The sequence below is a fragment of the Sceloporus occidentalis genome, unplaced genomic scaffold (assembly GCF_023333645.1).
Source record: "Sceloporus occidentalis isolate IW3139 unplaced genomic scaffold, rSceOcc1.0.p SCAF_4, whole genome shotgun sequence".
NCBI classification, from domain to species: domain Eukaryota; kingdom Metazoa; phylum Chordata; class Lepidosauria; order Squamata; family Phrynosomatidae; genus Sceloporus; species Sceloporus occidentalis.
In genome coordinates, this window is record NW_028316984.1 from 135,266,985 (window position 1) to 135,290,603 (window position 23,619).

The window sequence follows — 23,619 nt, forward strand, 5'->3', positions numbered from 1 at the left end:
TTTTGGGAAAGTTGATTGGGAAAGTTGAAGGGCACATGAAGCTGGAGCCACCCATTTGAGGTGCCTGGAGAACTTGGTGGCTCCTGAGGAAGTCAACTCTGTATGCCTCTCCATTTGCTTGAAATGACAGTTCCCTGAGGTCCCAGGTGTCCCTTTTTCCCTGGGAGAAGTTTGGATTGCTTCATAGCTGTGCTTTCTGGCTGCTGCATATGTGCCTCAGATGAAAATTCAGGAGGGTAGGGAGGTTCATATTGAGCCGCCGCCTGAAAGAAGACTTCTGCAGGTGATGAATCACTTGGCTTTGCTTACCTCTCACACTTTGCTGTGTCAAGCTACCAGGAAATGTTGCTTGAATGTGGCTTCAGTCTCCTCAAAGTGGTAGGGAGTATTTGGGGACCATTGGAAAAAGCATGGGGCAAGCAAAGATGGCTGTCAGGAATTGCCATTTTCTTCTGCTTTCTATTGTCTGTTAAGTATTTACATGCATATATAGAGTGATGCATAGAATGTTGTGTAAAAATATAATGTGTGCGTTGACATAGTAATTGTACAGGTATATACAATTAATATGTCACTAATGGGTGATATGTATTTCATACTCTGGTTAAGAAATAGTTTATTAAATCCTTATTTCATCTTGTGTGGGGAAGTCAGGGGAAGGCTTTAAGTAGCTTAGGAATCGCTTGTCATAGCTTGTGTGCACCATCTGTTCTAGTGCAAATGTACATTGTACTGCTTGTTTGCAGGACTTGGCCTATATTAGCATCTGACCATTCGCACATTTGCTTGCAGTCAGCTAAGAAGTACATTTCTGCATTTACACAGTAGTGAGCTGTTCTGTTGTCTTGTTCCCCAACTGTGGCGTTAGTTGCTTCTGATATCTCCAGATGGTTTTATGCTTTGCTGAGACTTACTCCAGAACATTTGTACTGTAGTTCAACCCATATAAGAGGCTTCAGATTATATCTACCCTGGATTCTGTCTGTCTCCATAGTACAGTAGTTACTGTGTCCGTTGCTAGTTAAAAAGAGGGGAAATGACTTCCATGTGTTTTATATAGAGATATATACATCTTAGCAGAGACTTGTTGAGATACTCCGGTATGGTTTATTGTGCATAAGATTTCATCTTTCTCTTTTGATTATGTATCGGAATTAGTAATCTGTTGACTTCTAATACTTTGAGGAGAAATGCTGTCTATCTATTTGTTTGAACATATGGATACTTCCCCAACCTAGCTACTTTTATTAATTCTGTTTACATAGATAGGAATTAATAAATTGGCAAATGGTGGCAGAAGCTATACTACATCCTCTGAAAATGATTATTTTCTAAACTGGCCAGAAGATGGACATTGTTGGAGGATCAGGAGTATTAAGAAAGGATACCATATGGCAAATAAATAAATAAATTGGAGACCAAAAGCAATGTAAAAACAATCAGAGTTTTCATTTTTAAGGGAATTATAAAAGTTTTTAGGTATGCATATAAAGATCACTGAGATTACAGAGCTATTTACACTTCTGAATAGAGATATATAGGTGTGTACTGCAAAGGGTGCTTGTAGCACCCTAGGACAATATCACATTACATTGTTATCGTGCTATTATTTCACTTTTACTGCTATGGCTGCCTCCTGTAAAATCCTGGGATTCTCAGTATAGAGAGGGGCATTTAGAGATCTCTTAGGCCTCACTAAACTACAAATCCCAAAATTTCACAGGAGGCAACCACAGCAGTTGAAGTGGAATAATAGCACTATAATAGTGTAGTGTTATGTTGTCAAGAAAGAAGCATGAGCTTTCGTAGACTTGAATCTGTTCCTCACATGCAAGTCGTGTATTGTAAAGTCTGTATAGTACAGTCTGTATAGTAAAACAGCTGTGCAAACAAATCCACAAAAGGTACTAACACGTAGACATTATTACTAGCTGTTACGTAATCCTCTCATAATACTTCTGACCTTTTATGTTGACAGTTGACAACTTTTTTGGGGGGTTAGTTAATTGCAACTGATGTACCATCTTTATCTCTTCTTGGAGACTAGGAATCTTCTTGTAGATGTCTTTGTAGTCTCTCTGCCATGAATTGAATGTGGACTGCTGTTAAAACTCTTCAGAGCTCAAGCTGATGCAGAAAGGAGCACTTCAGCTGTACAGGACTAAGGAACAAAGCAGAAGGAGAATATATGACCAATATTAATTAACTGTACTGGACACCATTATTCAAGCACCCAATGTAAGGTGTTGGCCATTACTTACAAAAGTGATCTATGACTGGAGCTGCCCCTCCGCCAAACCTCAAGAGTTTAGTTTCCACTGAATTTTGATGTAGGAGCTGTAAGAAAATAGAGCTGAGCCTTTTCAGCCATAGGATTTACCCACAGAATTCCCACATAACTAATTCCTACTAACTTTATAAATCCTTAGAGAAAAGATTGAAACAGTTATATTTTGCTAGAGTTTATGAAATTGCGTATTAGACCCAGCTTGCAACATTTCTGAGACATTTTAGGGAGTGGTTTCTACAGTTGGCCCTTCACATTTGTGGCTTTGCCATTTGGGGACCTGATTATTTGGGGTTTTGATTAATGTGTTCTCTCTAGGAATCCCTAAGTCCTCCAGCACAGTTCTTCAGGAACTTGACTATAGAGTTGTGGGGGAGAGCCTAGAAGTTCCAAGAGAAAACATTTCTCTAGGCATTTGTAAGTTCTCCAGCATTTTTCTAGAATCAGCCTCTTGCAGATGTTGACCATAGTGTTGCACTGGAGAACCTGGGGATTCTCTCAGGTAAAAAGAATAGGTTTTTTTTAATTAGCATTTTCCCCACATTCAAGGGCGTCCTTCACCCCTAATCCCAGCGAATGTGGAAGGACTGCTGAATTTAGCTTAATTTTTTGTTGGTCAGTTTTTGTTTTATGCATGTGCTTCTGTTCTGTTTGCAAGATGGTCTGGATCTTTTGAAAGACAGGGTAGAGTAGAATATAAATTACATAAATCAACAGTTGCCTTCCTCCTTGCTCATTTATGGCTTAAAAAAGAGTGCTAACTGTACAAGGGGGTGCTGAAAAGTTGTTGACCTGACCAAGAAGGGAATAACCTAGAGCCATGAAACTTACATGCTATTCCACGTATTTACCCTAAAGTTTGATGCACTTGGCACATCATTTCTCAAGTTCCCCCACTCCCCAAAAAATCTGATTTATGGTCACTGAAATAGTGCTCTGCAGCTGATATCACCTCTGAATAAAATTTCCTTCCTTTCAAACTCTTTTCAGGGTTTGGAAACAGGAAATAGTCAGATGAAGCAAGATCTGGTGAGACACAGTCTTTGCATCATTCACTCATGGATTTCTTTTGGAGTTTTCTTTTGCAAGAACAGGAACTTCATGACGGCTCAGAGTTCAGCACTTAAACATGCCATAATTTTTGTTGACATGGTTCTATTGACGAACGGAAAAAATAATAATCAGAAATTAGTGCTGTTATTTTGTGAATTGGCAATTTACAATAAACTGCCAATAAATAAATAATAACAAAGAAAACAAAAATAATGACCACAGAGAGCCTACACAAATTGGAATTAGACAACGAAGAAATAGAAATAGTAAAAGAATTCTCACACCTGGAATCAAACATTGATAGAAATGGAAACTGCAGCCAGGAAATCAGAAGAAGATTAAGAATGGGGAGGATAGCTATGAAAGAACTAGAGAAGATCCTAAAATGCAAGGATATACAACTGAGCACAAAAGTTAGAACCGTGCAAGCCATTATATTCCCTATTGCCATGTATAGATCTGAGAACTGGACAGTTAAAAAGGAGGATAGGAGGAAAATCAACTCATTCGGAATGTGGTGCTGGAGAAGCGTGCTAAGAATTTCATGGACAACCAACAAATGGGTCCTGGAGCAGATCAAGCCAGAAATCTCCCCAGAAGCTAAGATGATAAAACTGAAGTTGTCGTACTTTGGACACATCATGAGAAGGCATGAATCATTGGGGGGGGGGGGGGGAACCAGTAATGCTAGGAAAGGTAGAGGAAAGTAGAAAGAGAGGAGGGCCACATTGCAAGATGGATGGGCTCTATTAAAGAGATCACGAGTATGCGTTTGCAGGAATTGAGCAGAGCAGGATAGAGGGCCTTGGAGATGTTTCATCAGCAGGGTTGCCATGGGTCGAGACCGACTCAAGGGTAGTTAACAACAACAACAAAGTTTACAGTATAAAAGAACAGCTTTTCAAGCTACTGTGACAAAATTATGCTCAGATTTTGGGAAGTCAGTTGCACTGAGAACCTTTCAGCACCTCCCCCCTGCCCCAAGTATAGCATTTCTGCTTAAAGCAGCTGTGGCTTTCCAGATGATTTTTTTGGTCTACAGCTCCTATCAGCCATAAAATCAACATAGCAAGGATGAGAGGTTATATATAGGAATTGCAATCTGAAAGCTCCTGAAGACACATAGCTGCCAATCCCTGGACTAGAATCATGGAACCATAGAATCATAGAGTTGGAAGAGATCACAAGGGCCATCCAGTCCAACCCCCCTGCCATACAGGAACTCACAATCAAAGAATCCTCGACAGATGGCCATCCGGCCTCTGTTCAAAAACCTCCAAAGAAGTAGACTCAACCACTCTTTGAGGAAGTGTGTTCCACTGTCAAGCTGGTCTTACTGTCAGGAGATTCCTCCTGATGTTGAGCTGAAATCTCTTTAGTTTGAATCCACTGCTCTGGATCCTATTCTCTGGAGCAGCAGAAATCAAGCTTGCTCCATCCTTAATATGACACCCCTTCAAATACTTAAACAGAGCTATCATATCACCTCTTAACTGTCTCTTCTCCAAGCTAAACATACCCAGCTCCCTAAGTCTCTCCTCATAGAACATGGTTTTTGGACCCTTCACCATTCTGGTTGGTCACCATCCTTTGGAAATGTCCACCTTGTCAATATCCTTTTTGAACTATGTTGCCCAGAATGGGACACAGTATTGTAGGTGAGGCCTGATCAAGGCAGAATAGAGTGACACTATTACTTCCCTTGACCTAGATACTATAGTTCTGTTGACTAGGAGGAAATTTTAGCAGGATACTGGTGTTGTAGCAGAGACTGTAGTCTAAATGCCCTAAAGATAGGAGATCCCATTGGATCTTGGGAGCTAAGCAAGATCAGCCCTGATTAGTATTTGAATGGGGGACTTTCAATAAATACTAGGTGCTGTAGGCTATATTTCAGAGGAAAGAACTGGCAAAACTACTTCTGAGTATTCCTTGCCTATGAAAACCCTGTGAAATTCATGGGGTTGCAATAAGTCGAAGGCAACTTGAATGTGCATAAACATGCACACACATGAGAACTATGAGCAACATAATGCAGCAGAACTGAGAGGAAGTAATTCTACTTTCTCTTCTTGTAGTCCCCTGGAAAACCCCAGAACTATCTTTGGAAAGCTGGGAAATTCTCATGATTCAGGTTTGGGGGGCATGAAGGCCCCTAATGGAGAGGGAAAGAATGTTCTGCTGGCAACCATTGGATTTATCCCCATGAGACTATACAATTTCATCAGAGGATATCTTTGAAATTATGTACACATTATTTGCATATTTGATTATGGAATATTCTTCCCATGAAAACTCACTTTGTAACAATTTTATAATTTTTGAGGGGTTCAGATGAAGATATTTCTCTTTTCTTGGGTATTTCAATATTTTCAGTAGCCTGTCCTTGGTGGCTTTCCTGCAGTTTATTCCTGTATTGGGTGAGGTGGCTTTTTGAATGGACACATCTTAGTAAACATATATTCTTTACAGTTCAAATCACTTTAACATGAAATGTGATTATATATACACATACTTTTTTTATGAATTGATTTTGGACTTAATATATAAAATTCAAGAACTATATAAATGATTATATAATCAAAAATTTTAGAGCACCAAACAGATGAATCATTACAGTTCTGTTACATAAAATTCTGTGCTGATACAGCTACTCTGTTAGAAAAATAGTGGCACTGTGTTATGACAACTTAACCTTGAATATGACTTCTAAAGAATCTTCATTGTTTATTTGTCATACTTTGGGGGGAACAAAATAATAGATAGCAGGGGAACTAGAGGAAAAATAAATTGTGTTCAGTCTGTTTAACATCTTTCATAATTCTTTAGTTCTGTCAACAAATCTCATGTTAATGAAATATTCAGATGGTTTTAAGTAGCAGAAAAACAAATAGAAGCTGGATGTACTGGAAATGCAAGGAGCTTTAATTTGAGCGATGAAATTAATGCATCAGATGTACTATCAGTATGTAGAGAGATCTTGTAGCACCTTTGAGACTAACTGAAAGAAAGGAGTTGGCAGCATGAGCTTTTTATGCTAAAGTTACATCCCCAGATGAAGTAGACGTAAGTCTATGAAAACTCACGCTGCCAACTTCTTTCTTTCATTTAGTCTCAAAGGTGCTACAAGATATTTCTACATACTGATTATACAGATTAACATGGCTATATCTTTGAATTCAACCACAGAGGTTCTATGTAAGTGTTTGTTGTTGTTGAGTGCCTTCAAGTCATTTCTGACTTGTGGTGACCCCTAAGGTGAACATGTTTTCTTGGCAAGTTTCTTCAGAGGGGATTTGCCATTGCTGTCTTCTGAGGCTCAAAAATTGTGACTTGCCAAAGGTCAGCCAGTGAGATTCCATGGCTGAACTGGGATTTTAACCCTGATTTCCAGAGTCCAATCCTCAAACCACTACACCATGCTGGCTCTCATGTAAGTGTTTAGAGAGTCCAGAATAATGAAATCTGAGAAATAAGGATTCATGGAGTACCCAAGTACACATTAGATAGCAAATTAAAGATGACTTTGTCATATTTGTTGTACTATCACATTGCACTGAAATTTTGAATTCTGTATACAAGGCTACAGAGAGCCAGCATTGTGTAATATTTTGAGCATTGGACAATGACTCTGGAGACTAGGATTCGATTCCCCCTTGGCCATGGAAACCCACTGGATGACCCTGGGCAAGTCACACACACTCAGCCCCAAAAATCCAAGATAGGTTTGCCTTAGGGTTGTCATAAGTGGGAAGCAATTTGAAGGCACACAACAACAATACAGGACTACAGCATGCATCACATGCTTTTCAGATATACAACTAAGTGTGCATCCCATCCAATCTTGTTTACTCATAAATAATTTCTACAACATTAAATTGAGCTTATTCTGCTTAGGACTGCAGCTTTAAAAATACAGAATAAAAAATGTTTCCAAAGGCACATTTCAGGCACGTATACTTGTTTTCTTAGTAATCAATATTGGTTTAAAGCAGCCTTTCTCAAATAGTGGGGCGGGCCCCCCAGGGGGGGTGCAAGGCTCCATAAAGGGGGGCGCGAGGCTCTGTTATGCAGAGGTGTACTTATAACAATTTTATAGACAAATGATACTATTTACAGTCGCGCGGGGGGCGCGAAATGTTTTCTTCTTCCTAGGGGAGGCATGACAGAAAATAATTGAGAAGCACTGGTTTAAAGGTATGTTGCATTGGCTAGTAATTTTTTAATTATCATTTGGATCTATAGAGTTTTATTTCAGCAAGTCATGTCTAAGGGCCAGTTTTCAGTGCAAAGCCTAGTCAGTTTCCATGACTGTGAGGGAATTTGAACCCTTGTCTGCACAGTTGTAGTGAAACACTGAAACTACAATGGCATGCTGACACTCAGTTGAACAATATTAATTTTTAATTTAGGATGCAGAGATAAAAATAGTGCTATATATTCGTTATCATAACTTGCTGACACCTATTACTATACTGGTAGCTCAGTGACTACCAGTCCTGTGTAAAAATGGCTAATACTGAATTGCTTAAGTTCAGACTAATATAGTGCATGGTCTAATCTGCAGAAGCAATGCAGTTTGACACCGCTTTTAACTGTCATGGCTCAGTGTTATGGAATTCTGGAAGTTGTAGTTGTATGGACTGTGAACCATAGCTGGCTGATGGTACCACCCTCCCTCACATGAACTGTGCTTTGCTTTAAGACAATATTTGTTTTACTGCAGTGATCTAGAATCTAACCCACTGTATTAGCAAGGTAGTACATGCAGTATGCTATATGCATCATGTATGATTGTTACATACCAGTGTCTAAAAATGTTTTCTTGTGAAGAAAAATAGCAAATGTTTAAATGAAGTCTAAATATAATTTCTTTATTACAGTATCACAGGAAGAGGCTGGCTATATAAATTGTACAAAGAAATGTTTCTTTCGGGGCTGTGTAGGAATCATGAATGCTTAACTACATAAGTATCAGCCCAGTTACACCAGTCAGTTGCTTCTAGTCATGGCAATCTTGCCTTACCATTTTTGTTTGTTTGTTTTACTTTTCCACTAAGTAATATTTTGGACTGTTGAGGAGAAAGCATTTCTGGAGAATTCTTTGGATAATATTTACTGTAAGCCAAGGAAATGTTAGTAGGAGGATGGAGGGAGTAGAGAATAATGAAAATGAACATTTTATATGATTCTGCCTGGTTTGGCCTAAATTCAGTTTTTAGTCCTGTATAGAACAAACCTTTGTATAGCTGTGTAAGTGAGAAGAGTAACTCTGCAGTTTTGTAATTTCCATTGAATCAGAGGATTTAGTCTCATTGGGACTAGCAATGAATTTAGTCCTTGATTTATAGTTAGAAATTATCATTAATCTTAATTTTTATAAGTATGGACATCTTTGGCAGATTTGGGGTTTGTCAAGACTGTCCAAAATATTGGGGGCTGGGGGAAGCAAAAGCAGCTAGAAGTCTATTTTTTGCTTTGAAAAACAGATGTTTTTAATATTGAAAGTACAGAGAAACACAACAACCTTTTCAAAAGTAAATTGCAGCTCCTAGAAGCACCAGGGCAAATATTTCATCCTTTTTATCAGAAAAAGGCACAGTTCAAAGAGGTCTATCAGGATCACTCACAAATATCCTTAGGAGTCTGTGCTGCTCCAGAGCTGCACTTTTCCAACCCATGTCAAAGATTCTATGTGAAATCAATTCAGAAAAATTAATTTAGGATAACATTTTAAATTATACTCCTGCAGGGATGAACTACCCTTTTCCTGCCAACATCCTCATTGGCCTTGGTCAGAACATGTCAGGATCCACATTTCAGCAATTCAAAAGGCTGATGGAGAAAATGGGAAAAGCTACATGTTAACTATTCATGTTTGTTCAGTGTGCAATGTAAAAAAAATTACATTCAGACATTATCCTTTCCCAGCTTGCAGAAGGTTCCCTCCACCAGTGCTTTTTGCTGGGGGACAGAGAAAGAAGGAGCCAATAATATCAGCAGGGCAGAGTCGGGCTGGTGTTAGTTAGTGATCTAAGGAGAGTCTGGAGATCTGGATCAAAAAGCCCGAGGCTTCACATTTGGCCTGTAAGCTCTCACCTCTGTACAGTTGGCCCTTCTTATACATGGACTTTTTATACATGGATTCAAGCATCCATGGTTTGAAAATGTTCAAAATAGAATAAATTTTAAATATCAAGCCCTGATTTTCCATTTTTTTTATAAGGGACACCATTTTGCTATGTCATTATATTTAATGGGTCTTGAGCATCCACGGATTTTGTTATTCACAGGGGATCTTGGAACCAAACCCCAGCATATAACAAGGATCCACTGTATTACAGTTGAATGCTTTGAAGTTACCATCTTCCTCTGTTGTACTGTTGACTATTTTAAAAAAAATTATTGGCTAGGTGGCAGAATTTCACTGCTTTGACAGTGAGTAATTCTGTTGGCAGGTGATTACGCTATTGATTCTAGGTCAGCCGTAATCCTTCTGCATTATCAGGAGCTTCTGCCAGATAAGATTCTGATCTCAGCTGCTGGCTTTACTGCCTGCTGCTGTTTATGTGTGCAAGCTTACTTGGCTGTACAGGAGAGAATGATTTCTTTTACCTGGTTATTCTGTAGTTGAGCAAACATTTCATAGGTGTGAAAAATTAGAGAAGTTGATGCTTTCATCACTTATAGTGTGTTCGATAAACACATTGTCAACTTTTTGTATGGTATATTTATTAGGCATGAATAACTGAAACTATCAGAAACCATTTAGGGAAAGAAATTTATACTAGCAGTATGCCTTCTGGGATACTACAGCAGGATTAGGCTTATATTATACACTTTTTCTGGAACCTCAAGTATCACTAGTCAAAACCATCAAAATGCTTGGGGCAACACACAAAACAGGCTCTTTTTTCTTTTTCTTTTTATTAAGCATTTCATTTTCATTCTACTTCATCTTCATAACAAGATACATTGCCTGTCACAACAAGACATATATCACTTTATAGAGAGTAGAATTAGTAATTCTCCACCTAGCATTCCTCAGCCCATCCATACAGTATTACAGTGAGCTTTCCTCCAAATGGATGTCATTGCTATCTGCAAGTAATTGTGTATATTGTAGATGATAGAATATGGCAATATAGGAATACACTGTAGTTGTAGTTATTGGTACTTAAAATACAGATTTTAGTTTAAGAAATTGTCAACTGTGCCACAGAGCACTGATAAATAGTCAAGTATCATTTGCTCCGCTCAATACATTTTACAGTGAAGGTGAAGAACTGCCTTCCTGGCAGGGGCATCACTATGTGGGTTCAGGGGTTCAGACCACACCAGATGACACCCCAGGGAGTGGGTGTACACCCAGTGAGACGGTACACCTGGTAGGACTGGTGCAATTGCTGGGCAAGCAAGAAGGGGCATCGCCTCCTTTTTTTGCTTGCCGAGCAGCCAGATCCAGCCACATCAGGAGGCTGCAGCACCACCACCCATCAGCAACTGCTGGTGGGGGGTACGGTGCCTTCTAGACGGGCAGCTGTGCCAGAATTGAAATGGGCCACCGGGAGGCTGCAGAAGAAGGGGTGTGTGCACATCCATTTTGGCTGCTTCTGCTGCCATGGCTCTCAGGGAGTCAAGACAGCAGAGAAGTCTGAACGAGATGCCCTGCCTTCTGTTCCCTCCTTCAGTCTTGCTTGCCTAGCTGCCCCCTAGCAGCCCCTTCCCAGTCCAGCTGGCTTCGGGGGGTGGGGGGAGGCAAGTCAGGCAGTGGGGGGCAGGAGGGTCAATTTGCCACCACCACCCCAGCAGCGCGTTCTGGGCACCCATACTGGGTGACACCAGCCCCGAAGCCAGCTGGATACCACTGCTTTCTAGTACAATTAGTTATGTGAAATGCAGCCTTTTCTTCTCTCCTTCAGAATGATTAGATCACATTGCAGTGACAGTTGGTGCCTAGTGGACTGGCAGTACCAATGAGTTACTTTGCCCTTCACTAGTTTCCAGTCATAAGGACAGTTAAGGGATATATTACATTTATTTGGAAATCATGTAAAGATGGGTGAGAAACTATGTCCCTCCAGGCCAGGGTGACGAGCTGTACTAGCTGCAAAGGAGGACAAGGAGGCTCAAAAATGTAGGACATTACCAAATTAAAGCTAACAACAGTACTATAAATGTAAATTCATGCTCAAAATGTAGGATATTTTTGAATTCCTCCTGAACAGAAGGTTGGAATGGAGGATATGTCCTGGAAAAGGAGGATGTCTGATCACCCTGATTCAAGGTGTTCTTGACCTGCATCTCCTATGAGTTGGTATGCTGTAGTGCCTATAGGATTATAATTTTGGACGGCTCTTTTAAAATTTGGATTAAAACCCAGGATAGATTTGTTGCCCTAATGACATGGAAGCCACCAGCCACCAGTTTCCCAGCCAGCCTTATTGTGGTCCGATACCACATTTGTCTCTGGTTTTTCAAGCTAAGCAGAATTAACCTTGGTTACTACTTGAACAGGACACCTCCAAGGCTTCCATCATTCTAAGAGATATCTAAGTAGGGCTAGGAAAGAATCCTCCATGAAAACCTGGAGAGCCACTACTACTGAGAGTTATCAGTGTTGGGCTAGAAAGACCAATGGTCTGGCTCAGTATAAAGTGCTTCCTATGTGGATTAAATTGTTTAGCCTCTAGTCTTGTGAAGCAAACCATATTTTAAAAAGTGCATGCACCATATTAATATACTAACTTGAGCAATTTCACAATGTTCCAAGGATTTTCAGTTGCTATATTTGATCAGGGGAAAAAAACCCCCATAATTAAATTGATTTACTAAAAACAGTTTAAGTGGTATATTCAAATTTAAATCATTACTTGAATTTTTAAAAATTCAGACATTTAAAAATAGGATAGTAAGTCTAAACCTTTTATAGTGTTTCAATGTTAAATACTTAATAAAAAAAGAACAGGCTGAAAAATTGATGCCAGTCTCCTATTTGATGGTGTGCCTGCTAACCATCTGTGAACAGGAATACCATTCAGGCAGCGAACAAACAGGGATGCTTTCACACTCCTTAATTATGCTACTGTACTATGGTTCTGTTTTAACTGCCTTGGCTGCCTCCTATGGAATCCTGGGATTTGTAGTTTGGTGAGACTATTGAGCTTTCCAGCTAAGAATTTTAGATACACCTCCCTAAACTGCAATTCCAGATGTAGTGTGGTAGTTTGAGTGTTGGACTACAACTGTTGAATCCCAACTGAGTCATGGAAACCCACTGGGTGATCTTGGGCAAACCACACATTTCCCCAAGGTCACCCAATGGGTTTACATGGCCGGGCCAGGATTAGAATCCTGGGCTTCCAATACTCAAATCACTACACCATGCTGGCTCTTGTTCAGTGTATATGTGTGCATATATTAGGAACATGCACTCCCAGACTTGTAATTAATTTGCTGCTTCCTTTGTATATTCCTCGCTGTGAATGGAAGTTGATTTTTGGTCCTGAGCATAGAAAGCAATTCTGTAGGGTGTTGGGAAATCCTCTTCCTTCTGTGTGTGTTGCTCAGTAGCCTCTGTGGTTAATGGTCTAGCTCAAAGTTGGGGAGAGAGCTGTGTTCATTACTACAATGTGTGGCAAAATGCCCTTGTGACCAGGAAGTTGTAATATGTGGTACAAATGTCATGCTGTCCCAGTCTTCTGGGCACTTGGAAAGTGGTGTTTAATTGCTGGCTCAGAGCAGCCATAGAGCCCAGGTGAATCTTGTTTGTAATGTGGGTGGTGCGGAGAAATTTGTGTGTGTGTTGTGGAGGGGGAGACTGCAGTTGTTCTATAAATAGTGCTAATGGGCTGTGATCCAGGGACAAGAGACTGGGTTGCTATGGAGACTGATCTGAATCAGATTACCTGAGGCTCCTGTTATCCAGCCTCTGCAAGCATGGATGCTGCATGGTCAGGCCAAAAATGGATGACAAAACTGTTGCAATCATATGTGCTTCTGAAAGAAAGAACTAGAGGAAAACAGAGACAACGCTGCTGCAATTGCCTGGCAGTATTAGCCAAATTAATAACTAGGGCTGCACCCAGACTGTAGAAATAATCCGGTTTGACACCACTTGAACTGCCATAGCTCAGTGCTATGGAATGCTTTGCTCTGGTGCCACAACAAATTCCCAGAATTCCATAGCATTGAGCCATGGCAGTTCAAGTGGTGTCAAACCGGATTATTTCTGCAGTCCAGATGCAGCCTAGGTCAACAATAGTCATACTCTTTTGCACCAGTGCAGCAAGAATGACAGCTTTCTCCTGCATGGGGCATAAATTGTTTATATGGGTTATGTTGTTTATAAGGAGTGACTCAACAGTGGAACATCTCCTGTAGAAAAGGCAATGCCTTGGATTAGAGTAATGAATTCAGTACTTTCTGGAGAGTGCTTTTTGTTGAATGAGGCAGCTTTTACAAACACCAGGAGAAACTATTTTGAAAGTCACTAGAAGTTATTCAGCATCTGCTGCTATGTTTCATCTTTTTTACTGGATTGCATTTATGCTATCAGCTGTTAGCTTCATTTTTTTTTCAAGAGGCCTATTCCTTCCTCTCTCTGAACTGGAAGGAGATTAGAGATTGCAGTCTCTGCCCCCATTCATTTCTGTATCATTTGTTTAGCTAGAATCAATGATAACGGCTTTTGAAGAAAAATTTTAATCAGAAATTTTTCTAGTGTCCTAAATAGAGTGTGATCGGTTTGCCATATTTACTTGACTTACATTTAGTAAATAAAACTTTTTAATATATTTGAGGGGAGGGGGAAGCATAGTGTCCCTTCGTTGCCCCCCCCCCCCCCCCACAATGATTGATTATAATTATTACTACAGTCGACCCTCCTTATCCACTGATTTTTCATCCATGGATTCAAGCATCCACGGCTTGAAAATATTCAGAAAAAGCATAAAACCCAAATAGCAAACCTTGATTTTCCATTTTATATAATAAAATATGTTATGTTATGCCATTGAATTGGATTGAATGGGACTTGAACATCCACGGATTTTGTTATCCACAGACGGCCCACTGTAATTCAGAGAGTAACCCCCAACACTTAAGGCTCACATGCAAAAGCATTTCCAGCTTCCTAGGATCAAGAAAAGAAATGAGGCACTCCTGTGTGTGCAATACATGCAGAAAAATTAAGCACTGAATTGATAACTTTCTCTTGTGGGTGGGCAGTGTAGTGTTAGCTACATAAGCACAAGCAGAAGGGGGCTCAGATTGGTTGTTTTAGATGTATGGCCACTTGAAGGCAAAACTGTCATGGGGTTTTCATGGTGATATTTTTTCAGATGATCTGAAGCTGAGATAATGTGACTCACCCCAGGCAATCCAGTAAATTTTCATGCCTGAACTGGAATTTGAACCTTGGTCCCCTAGAATCCTAAACACAACATTCAAACCACTACACCACACTGATTAAACATCCTTAGAAGTCTTATTTCTTCCCTCAAGGAAACTCTTACTAAGATGTCTGCTTCAGAAACGAAACATAGGTTCTGTATACAGTTTTATATACTGTTGACTAGTTTTCAGAGTTTATGCAATTATGTTTGTATGCATGTGTGAAAATGACATTCTTGTCATGGGTGAGAAGACGTAACTTTCCCCACAGGTCTTGCTAGCTAAATTTTAATGGTAGATGTGTTAATGCTATCAGTCAACAAGCTGCTGTTAGCATTAACCATGGTTTGTTGCCTTAGCTTAAGCTTAAACACATAATCCATTGTCTGTCTAGCACATTTTTAGTTTGTTTCTTTCCTGTTCAGTTGTTCAAATCTCTGCTAGTATTTCAGAAACCCTTGTTCCACTACATTACTTACACAGCCTTGCTATATCGTCCGACAGTTTCCCAGTGCAGTGGCATCACTAGGGAGATGCCGGGGATGCAGACTGCACCAGGTGATACCCTAAGAGAGGGTGACACTATTGCTCTTCAAACATCTGCCTTTTGGCAGAAACAGGCTGTTGCATTCTCCTGAGTCCCTTGAAAATGCTGAAGATATAGTGTGAGTGGGATGAGGTACAGTAGGAGTAGAAAGGAGAAGCCCCAGTGTTTTTTAATTAAAATTTCAAATTTCAAAAAAATTAATTTTTAATCTTAACAAAATTATTTTTTAGAAAAAACTTTAAAAACATCACATTTTACCAGATTTTCACTTTAAACACATGAAACTATGCCTATGTAAACACATTTAGGATATTGTAATTTAAAAGTATAATTTTAATTGTGCTTGTTGTTTATGTCACAACTATTATCATTACATTCAGTGATATATGGGAATGAGTAACATTAGTACAAAAAACATGACTTTTATGGTGTGATATAGGAGGAGGTCAATGGGGAGGTGACACCATGAGTTATTGCGCCAGGTGACACCAACCCTAGTGATGCCACTGTCCCAGTGGACTTCTTTCTTGGTGGGATTTGGAGACTGCCTCGTCTCTCACAATCAATACTTGTGGCTACAGGAAAGAAAGCTAAACATAAACTTCCTCTTTTCTGGGCATTCTAGAAGGAGCCATTTCTTTCATAGAACATAAAACCTTGTCATGTAGCCTTCCTCTTAAAAGATATGCAGTACTGGGATCAATTTTCAATGAGTTTATCAGCCCACTGTGTGCAGCCCTCTCCAGTTCTAGTTGTTACGCCTTAGCCTGAAAAGGAGTGCTTCTGTTGCCAGAATCACCTTGTTAGAATCACACCTCCCACTCTTGAACCTGGATAGGCTGTGGAACCTATCTTCTTGTAATTTTCTCAGGGGAAAATATAAATATACTGACTGAAATGGGGTAGGAAAAATGCAGCTTCTTTTCATCAGTTCCTGCATCCCTTGTGACTGCACTTAGTTCATCCTACATCATAATCTCTTGTGAATGGTCAGTCCCACAGTCCAATTTTCTCACAACTTCTATATTATGATACACATCTTCTTGCCCTACTTCACATACCCTTTCTGGCACCAGTCCTTCCTTTCTACCACAGATAATGAAAATGACACATCCAGTACTAATTAAAGCAATAAATCCTATTGATAATGAAAGCAGAGAAATGGAATGGGTTGTGAAAGGAAATACTGTATGGACAAGGGACATGAGAGAAAAACTTAGGGGTTGGGAATATGAATCATAGAATCATAGAGTTGGAAGAGACTGCAAGGGCCATCCAGTCCAATCCCCTGTCATGAAGGAAATCTCAATCAAAGCATCCCTGAGAGATGGCCATCCAGCCTCTGTTTAAAGACCTCTAAGGAAGGAGACTCCACTAAACTCTGAGGGAGTGTGTTTCACTGTTGAACAGCCCTTACTGTCAGGATGTTCTTCCTAATGTTGAGGTGGAATCTCTTTTCCTATAGTTTGCATCCATTGCTCCGGGGCCTAGTCCCTGGAGCAGCAGAAAACAAGCTAGCTCCCTCCTCAATATGACATCCCTTCAAGTATTTAAACAGGGCTATCATATCATCTCTTAGCCTTCTCTTTTCCAGGCTAAACATCCCCAGCTCCCTAAGTCGTTCCTCATAGAGCATGGTTTCAGGCCCTTCACCATTTTAGTCGCCTGCCTTTGGACATGCTCCAGTTTCTCAACATCCTGCAGAAGGCAAGATAAAGATATAGGCTGAATCAAGTGTACTCATGGCTTGTGGGAACCCTAACTCTTAGGAACTCTGCATTTATTGCCCACTTTTATCATGACAGACAGATACAGCTTGTTCAGGATTTGGCCTTCCAAGGAAAATTATGCGTACTGTGGTTTTCTTATTTAATGTTGTACTGGAAATAACATAGGCCCAAGTTATGTTTATGAATAATCACCGCTAACCTTTTATTCTCTGTCACATCATGTCACATCAGAGTGACTGACCTCTGCACTGCTAGTTATTTCATTAATGTTCCTATTTCTGCCCACCGCTTGGTAATATTTCACAGTGCATGAAACCTTAGTGAAGGACAGACACCATCTTGGATTGCTTTTGGCATGTATTTATGTCACCTAGGAGGAAAGGAAGATTAAGGTTGTGAGGTTTTAAAATCAGCAGTATTGATTGGTCTGTATTTTAGTGGGTAATATATTGGTGCAGTAGTGGCTATAAAGGCATGCTTATTGTGCCCAGGATGGCTGCTTGTTTACATAAGCATGGGCAGCTGTGCCTCATACCTGCTTCTCCTTTGCAATAGGAAGGTTACTATGGCAAGATATCCCAATGATGCATTATGTTACATCCCTTTTCCTTCATAGAAATGTGTTTTCTGCTGAATCTTGGAGGCATATTATGGGTTTGTCTGGTGCCCCTATGCCTCCCAAAGGGCTTCACACCCTGCTCCATTCATTAGTTCAGGTCAACTGCAGCTGAGTGCAAGAGCTGTCTACCATAAAGATAAGGTGGCAGTGAATGGTTCTTATCAGACAGAGTTCAGCAGTGGAACAACTGCTGCAAAAACTGGTAAGAGGATGGTACCAAGTTTGGTGGCCCCTACTGTAAGTACCTCCATTTTATCTGGATTCAACTTGAGCTTGTTTCCCCTCATCCAGTCCATTACTGCCTGAAGACACTGGTTGAAGGGAGAGATGCCATCTGTCGTTGTCACTGATGAGAAATATATGGAGAAATATATTTGGGTGTCATCAGCATACTGATAACACCCGGGCCGAATGGAAATATTGATAGATTAAAGTGAAATAATAAATATGTTCCCTGGCTGAACTCCCTATAAGAAATAAATAATGCATCATGAATGCGGTTCATCTGAATTATAATATCTTAGCATGCTTAGTGCTTCAGTATATCTATGGACAAAACTGGGGATCATATACTTCTTGCTTTGGATGCTGACCTGAAGTTAAATTGACGTAGGGGCTATACAGCTTGCCCCTTAGGGGCGGCAAGCAGCCATCCCTTTCCTGGCCATGGCCCCAATCCGGCCTCTGGAGGGTGCAAAAATGAGCCGCAAAAAGTGTCTCCTTTTTGCACCCTCCAAAAGGTGTCATAACTGCAACAGCGTGGCTTTATGGTGCCCTTTGTTTAGGAGGAGCTTAGGAGTTGCACCATGATGCTACATGCCATCTGGAATGACGTGTGGCATCATTACACCCTGGGGCGGAGTTAGGGCGTCCAGCGTCAGGACGCTGTGCACTGACTCCGCCCACAGCCCAGCACAAAGTGCTAGTTTGTACAGGGCCTTAGTCCTCATAGGCAGATTTTTTTTCTTTTCTTTTTCTTATAAGTCTTGCAATCAGTCCATATTTTTAAGTCTTGCAATCACTCTCTACTTGCTTAGGAGTCTGCAATATATGTGAACTAATCATATTGGAGAGTAAGTTGTATTACGGCAAGTTCTTTGGAATTGAGGTTGTTCTCATATTGTGAGGAGAAAATCTAAAGCTGAAGTTCCCACTGACCAATATGTTACTGAATCATAGGGGCTAAACAGACGATTGTAAAAGGATGGCTTAATGCTGCCCCTTTGAGTGCAGTATTGGGACTGCAGTAACTGCATGCCGTGGCTCCAATCCGATGTTTTTCCAGTGCAAAAAGAAGTGGCAAAATGCCGCTCCTTTTTGTGTTGGAAAAAAAGTCCCCCTTTCACTGCTGCCATGGCTCTTCCCTGCTGCTGCGGCTTGGCAGCGTCTAATCGCTGTCCTGTGGGAGCATTCCACGCTGCCCACCATCTGGGTGGGCAGGCAGCATGACTGGCTTGGGGGCAGAGTCGGGGTATGCAATGTGCAGTCACAACATCCCCACACCACCCCCAAGGTGGCTCTTAATGCTAGTCTGCTTTGCCTCATAGTCTCTAACTGAGAGACTAATGATTGTCAACTCCATTCCAGTAATGAGTGATTGTTTTGCATTTTTGTTAAATTCAATATTTTTTATAAAGAGAATGTACATGTTGTTGAAGTGTTTTTCACTTAAGCAAACTGAAATTATTTACTGATTGTGGGTGCTATGTGGAATTTGATTACGTGAACATTACAAGTATACTTTTCTTTTCTCACTTCCACTATATTGAAAGGAGACTATCTTAAATACTTTTGGAAGAAATATGGTAATGTAGTAATACTATTTATAATGCCAAATTCTTTCTCCCATCTAATATATAATTTTTATGTTTAGCCTTTTGTGAAGTCTCTTTTTTAAAAAAAAATATGACAGCAGAATTCCAATAAAGCTAATATAATGAATTTATTCATTATTCATCTCATCTGCACTGCAAAGAGCACAAGATATTTAAAACAGATAAACAAAAACAGATAAAGTAAAACTAATAGTTGAAGACTGTCTCTTTTCTAATCCTTGACGTCTTATATTGTTTAACATTTCTTATTTATAATGTCTGCAAGTACATCTTGTTTATCTTTTTGATAGCTTAAGGATGCACTTTCAAGGATGTTCACTGATGATTTTGTTGGTGTTGTTGTCTTAGCAGTGTTGGCAGATTTGCTGATATTGCCTGACAAGACTAAGTGTGATCTGTGCAAAGTTTTCATAGAGTCATAGAGCTGGAAGAGACCACAAGGGCCATCCAGTTCAGCCCATTGCCATTTAAGAATATTCAATCAAAGCATTCCCAACAGATGGCCATCCAACCTCTGTTTAAAAACCACCAAAGAAATAGATTCCATCATTGTCAAACAGCTCTTACTGTCAGGAAGTTCTTGCTAATGTTTAGGTGCAGTCTTTTCCGGTAGTTTGAACATATAGCACAGTGATTTGCGTGTTTATTTGGAATTAACTCACACTGTGCTTATTTGAGTTTATCTTCTAGTAAATGTGTTACACTTACTGGAGTATTACACTTTTTTGATGAAAGGTTACACTTATTCTGGTAGAGATTAATGACACCCTTCTATCTTTGCAACCTCTTATTTAGATAGTTCCCTGTAATTTCATGTTTTAGATCAGCCTTTCTCAAATAGTGGGGCCCCAGGGGGGGCGCGAGGCTCCGTAAAGGGGGGCGCGAGGCTCTGTTATGCAGAGGTGTACTTATAACAATTTTATAGACAAATGATACTATTTACAGTCGCGCGGGGGGCGCGAAATGTTTTCTTCTTCCTAGGGGGGGGGCATGACTGAAAATAATTGAGAAGCATTGTTTTAGATTGAGACAAACTTCAAATATTGTAGATTTTCTTGTTTTTATTATAATTTGTAAATTGCACAGAGTGCATGCAGCCCCTGGGCTGTTGATGGCCTGGCTCCTTCTGTTTTGACATTTTCCCCAGAGCAGCATTACAGCAACCTTCATAGGGGTTGTTCCCACTAGGTGAAACCCCGCGTTCTGAATCGAATCCAAGGAGTGGCGTTCCTATTAGGATCCGATTTAAACCTAGAACAGTTCTAGAGCAACCCGCAATCGCCCCCACTACAAATCGAATCGTAGAGCGGGATAGAAATTTAAATCGAGCTTTCCTCATTTAACGCGTGTTAAAAAAACACTAGGGTCCGACCTACGTTTTTCCATTGATTCGAGTTAGGAACCGGAGTATTTAAATAGGAACGACAGCCTTTGAATCGTGTTAGATGGATGGGAGGAGCGGACTGCGATGGGGCTGGTCTTGGGGGAGTTGCCCTTTCTGTCCCCATCTGTCATGGCTGTCGCCATTTTTGCTTCCCTCACCCCTTTGTCCGCTGTGGTCTTTCAATAAGAGATAAGGATTATTTTTATTTTTTATTTTAATGGTTTACAGGCGCTTAATCTCTTCAGCGCTTTAAGCGCCTGAAGTCCCGGCTGCTCAAGCGCCTGCATCTGCCGGTGGATTGCAACCTCCCCTCTGTGTGGGGAGAGCCCATTTCTAACGGAGGAGAGGCAGGAAGGGAAGGCTCCTATCCAAGAGGCATTCCCTGCCTCTGATCTCGCCCAGACAGGGAAGGGAAGGCTCCTCGCGAGGAGGCATTTGATCTCGCCCAGGCAAGGAAGGGCTCTGATCAATGGGGGGGGGGGGGAATAGAGCCTTTCTCCCTCCATTTCTCAAACGGAATCTGCCTTCTCCTCCAACCCTGGAAAGAGAATCTTTGGGAAGAGTGCTCCCTCCCTGCTTTTCCAGCAGCCTCCTTCATTGATCTCTGTGCTCTCTGAAGGGATTCTCCCTGGCTGTCTTGGGAGACATGAAGAGGGGATGCTGTCATGGAAAACCTATCCCATAGTTCCTCTGGAAAGAGCTTGGGTTTCTTAAATTCGCTTTGCCAGAAGCCGCCCCCATTGATCTCTGTGCTCTCTGAAGGGATTCTCCCTGGCTGTCTTTTGGGAGACATGAAGAGGGGATGCTGTCATGGAAAACCTATCCCATAGTTCCTCTGGAAAGAGCTTGGGTTTCTTAAATTTGCTTTGCCGGAAGCCTCCCCCATTGATCTCTGTGCTCTCTGAAGGGATTCTCCCTGGCTGTCTTTTGGGCGACATGAAGAGGGGATGCTGTCATGCAAAACCTATCCCATAGTTCCTCTGGAAAGAGCTTGGGTTTCCTAAATTCGCTTTCCTAAATTCGCTAAATTCACAAACAGTCAATGAAATGGAAACGATGCCAAAAGATAAATCGCTTCCAAATATTCCGGATTAACGTTACGTCATTCTGACGTACTATTGATTGACAGCTCCAAATAAGGTATGGAGGAGAAGAATTGCTTTATTTAAACACCGATTTCATGCCAAGTAGGAACGCTTGCAGGTAAAATCTTCGATTTAAATAACCAGATGGGAACGATGAACAAAGCGATTCGGATAGCGGGATAAGAACAGTGTTATTTTGAATCGATTTTATTAAAAACGTTGTATTTTAAATCGTTTCAAATCTTAAGTGGGAACAACCCCATAGACATCTGACTACATCACAGGACTGAGTTGATTACCCTCCCCATATGCCATTCAACCTGGCAGCAGCAGGAGATCTGTAAGATTGAAAGATAGCATGCAGAGATGTCAGCTCATCATATGCTTCAAATCACATATTTCCCATCTACTTGATTGGAATTAGCAAATGCTGTTCCCAGTGCAAATTAAATGGGCAGTGGGTTGGAGGGAGAAGGTGCAAGCATGACATCAACACACAAGAAAGGCAGCTTTAAACTTTCTTATCTCCGTTTGCCATTATGTTGAACATGGTAGTGCCTGTATGTTGAGGAGGGGAGAGGCATGAATATGAAATAAAGTGGAGTGAGAGATGCATCCCTCTCCCTAAGCCAAACTTCAGCAGCCCAGGAGAGTACCACTGTCATCTTCAGTTACATCCATCATCAGCAACAAGGCTACTCACTATTCATGTATATAATACAAGGTGTGTCTCTGCTGTTGCACATTCCTCTTTTAAGGCTGTGGACCCTTAGTTGCTCTATATTATTTTCTTCTGTTTCTTCACTCAGAAAATTCAAAGAAAAGAATTTTGAAAGACATATATGTTTGGCAATTATGCGTTAAATTTTAGTTCGTGATAAAATAAGTTTTAACCTCCACTGATCCTGAGATCAATGCAAATATTTACACAAGAAACTATTTGGATTATGAGTCCAATAATACTGAAAAAATGATATATTTTTTTGTTGGCAGTCTTCCTCTCTTGCTCAACAGAATATTACTGGCCAGTTATGTACTGTGTGGTGGGGATTGCCTCGTCCAGATTTGTTTGGTGGAGTCATTTATATGATCCAGTATCTCAGCACATGTAGCATATGCACAGTTGACCTAACTACTCTGTTTTTTGGCAGTCACTACATAGTAATACGTGGGGCAACTGTGTGTACACCACTCTCATATTGTTTCTAGATTGCTTCTAGAATAGTGAAAATATAGTGGATTCTATTTGGAACTAGGTATTTTGTGACAAAACTGAAGCTTATACTCAAAGTGCTTATACTGAAACTGCTTGTGATTAAAGTACTGTTGTTGATCATTGCTATTTCTGTGAATATGCATCTGACCTTGAATTGAATTTTTCTCAGCTGTAGCTTGATGGCACAATTTCAATGAGCAGTCTCTTCTCCAAGGGCGTTATCAGAAACTACCTGGCCCAATGAATGAGAAATTCACTGAGATGACATAGTGAAGGAGACGAGACCATGGTGCAGAGGAAGAGGAGCTGTCCTCGCTTACTTGATTACCTTGTGATTATTGGAGCCAGGTACAGTAGCAACACTCTAGTGATTTGCCTAAAAATTGCATTGATTAAGTGGGGTGACCGGAGTTGTGACTGCTGGTGGCATCAGAGATAATAAGCAACGTACGCAGCACCATGCAGGCAT

At 40.6% G+C, this 23,619-nt stretch overlaps 1 protein-coding gene across 48 annotated transcripts in view; it reads left to right on the plus strand.

Annotated features, from left to right (window-relative positions):
- MADD (MAP kinase activating death domain) overlaps nt 1-23,619 on the plus strand; it is a 156,920-nt gene that overhangs the window by 4,159 nt on the left and 129,142 nt on the right. For all 48 annotated transcript variants that reach the window (XM_089521626.1, XM_089521616.1, XM_089521601.1 and 45 more), the window contains exon 2: nt 23,320-23,498. In XM_089521626.1, coding sequence (XP_089377752.1) covers nt 23,437-23,498 — 62 coding nt within the window. In that variant the 5' untranslated portion in view covers nt 23,320-23,436. The remainder of the gene's footprint in view (nt 1-23,319; nt 23,499-23,619) is intronic.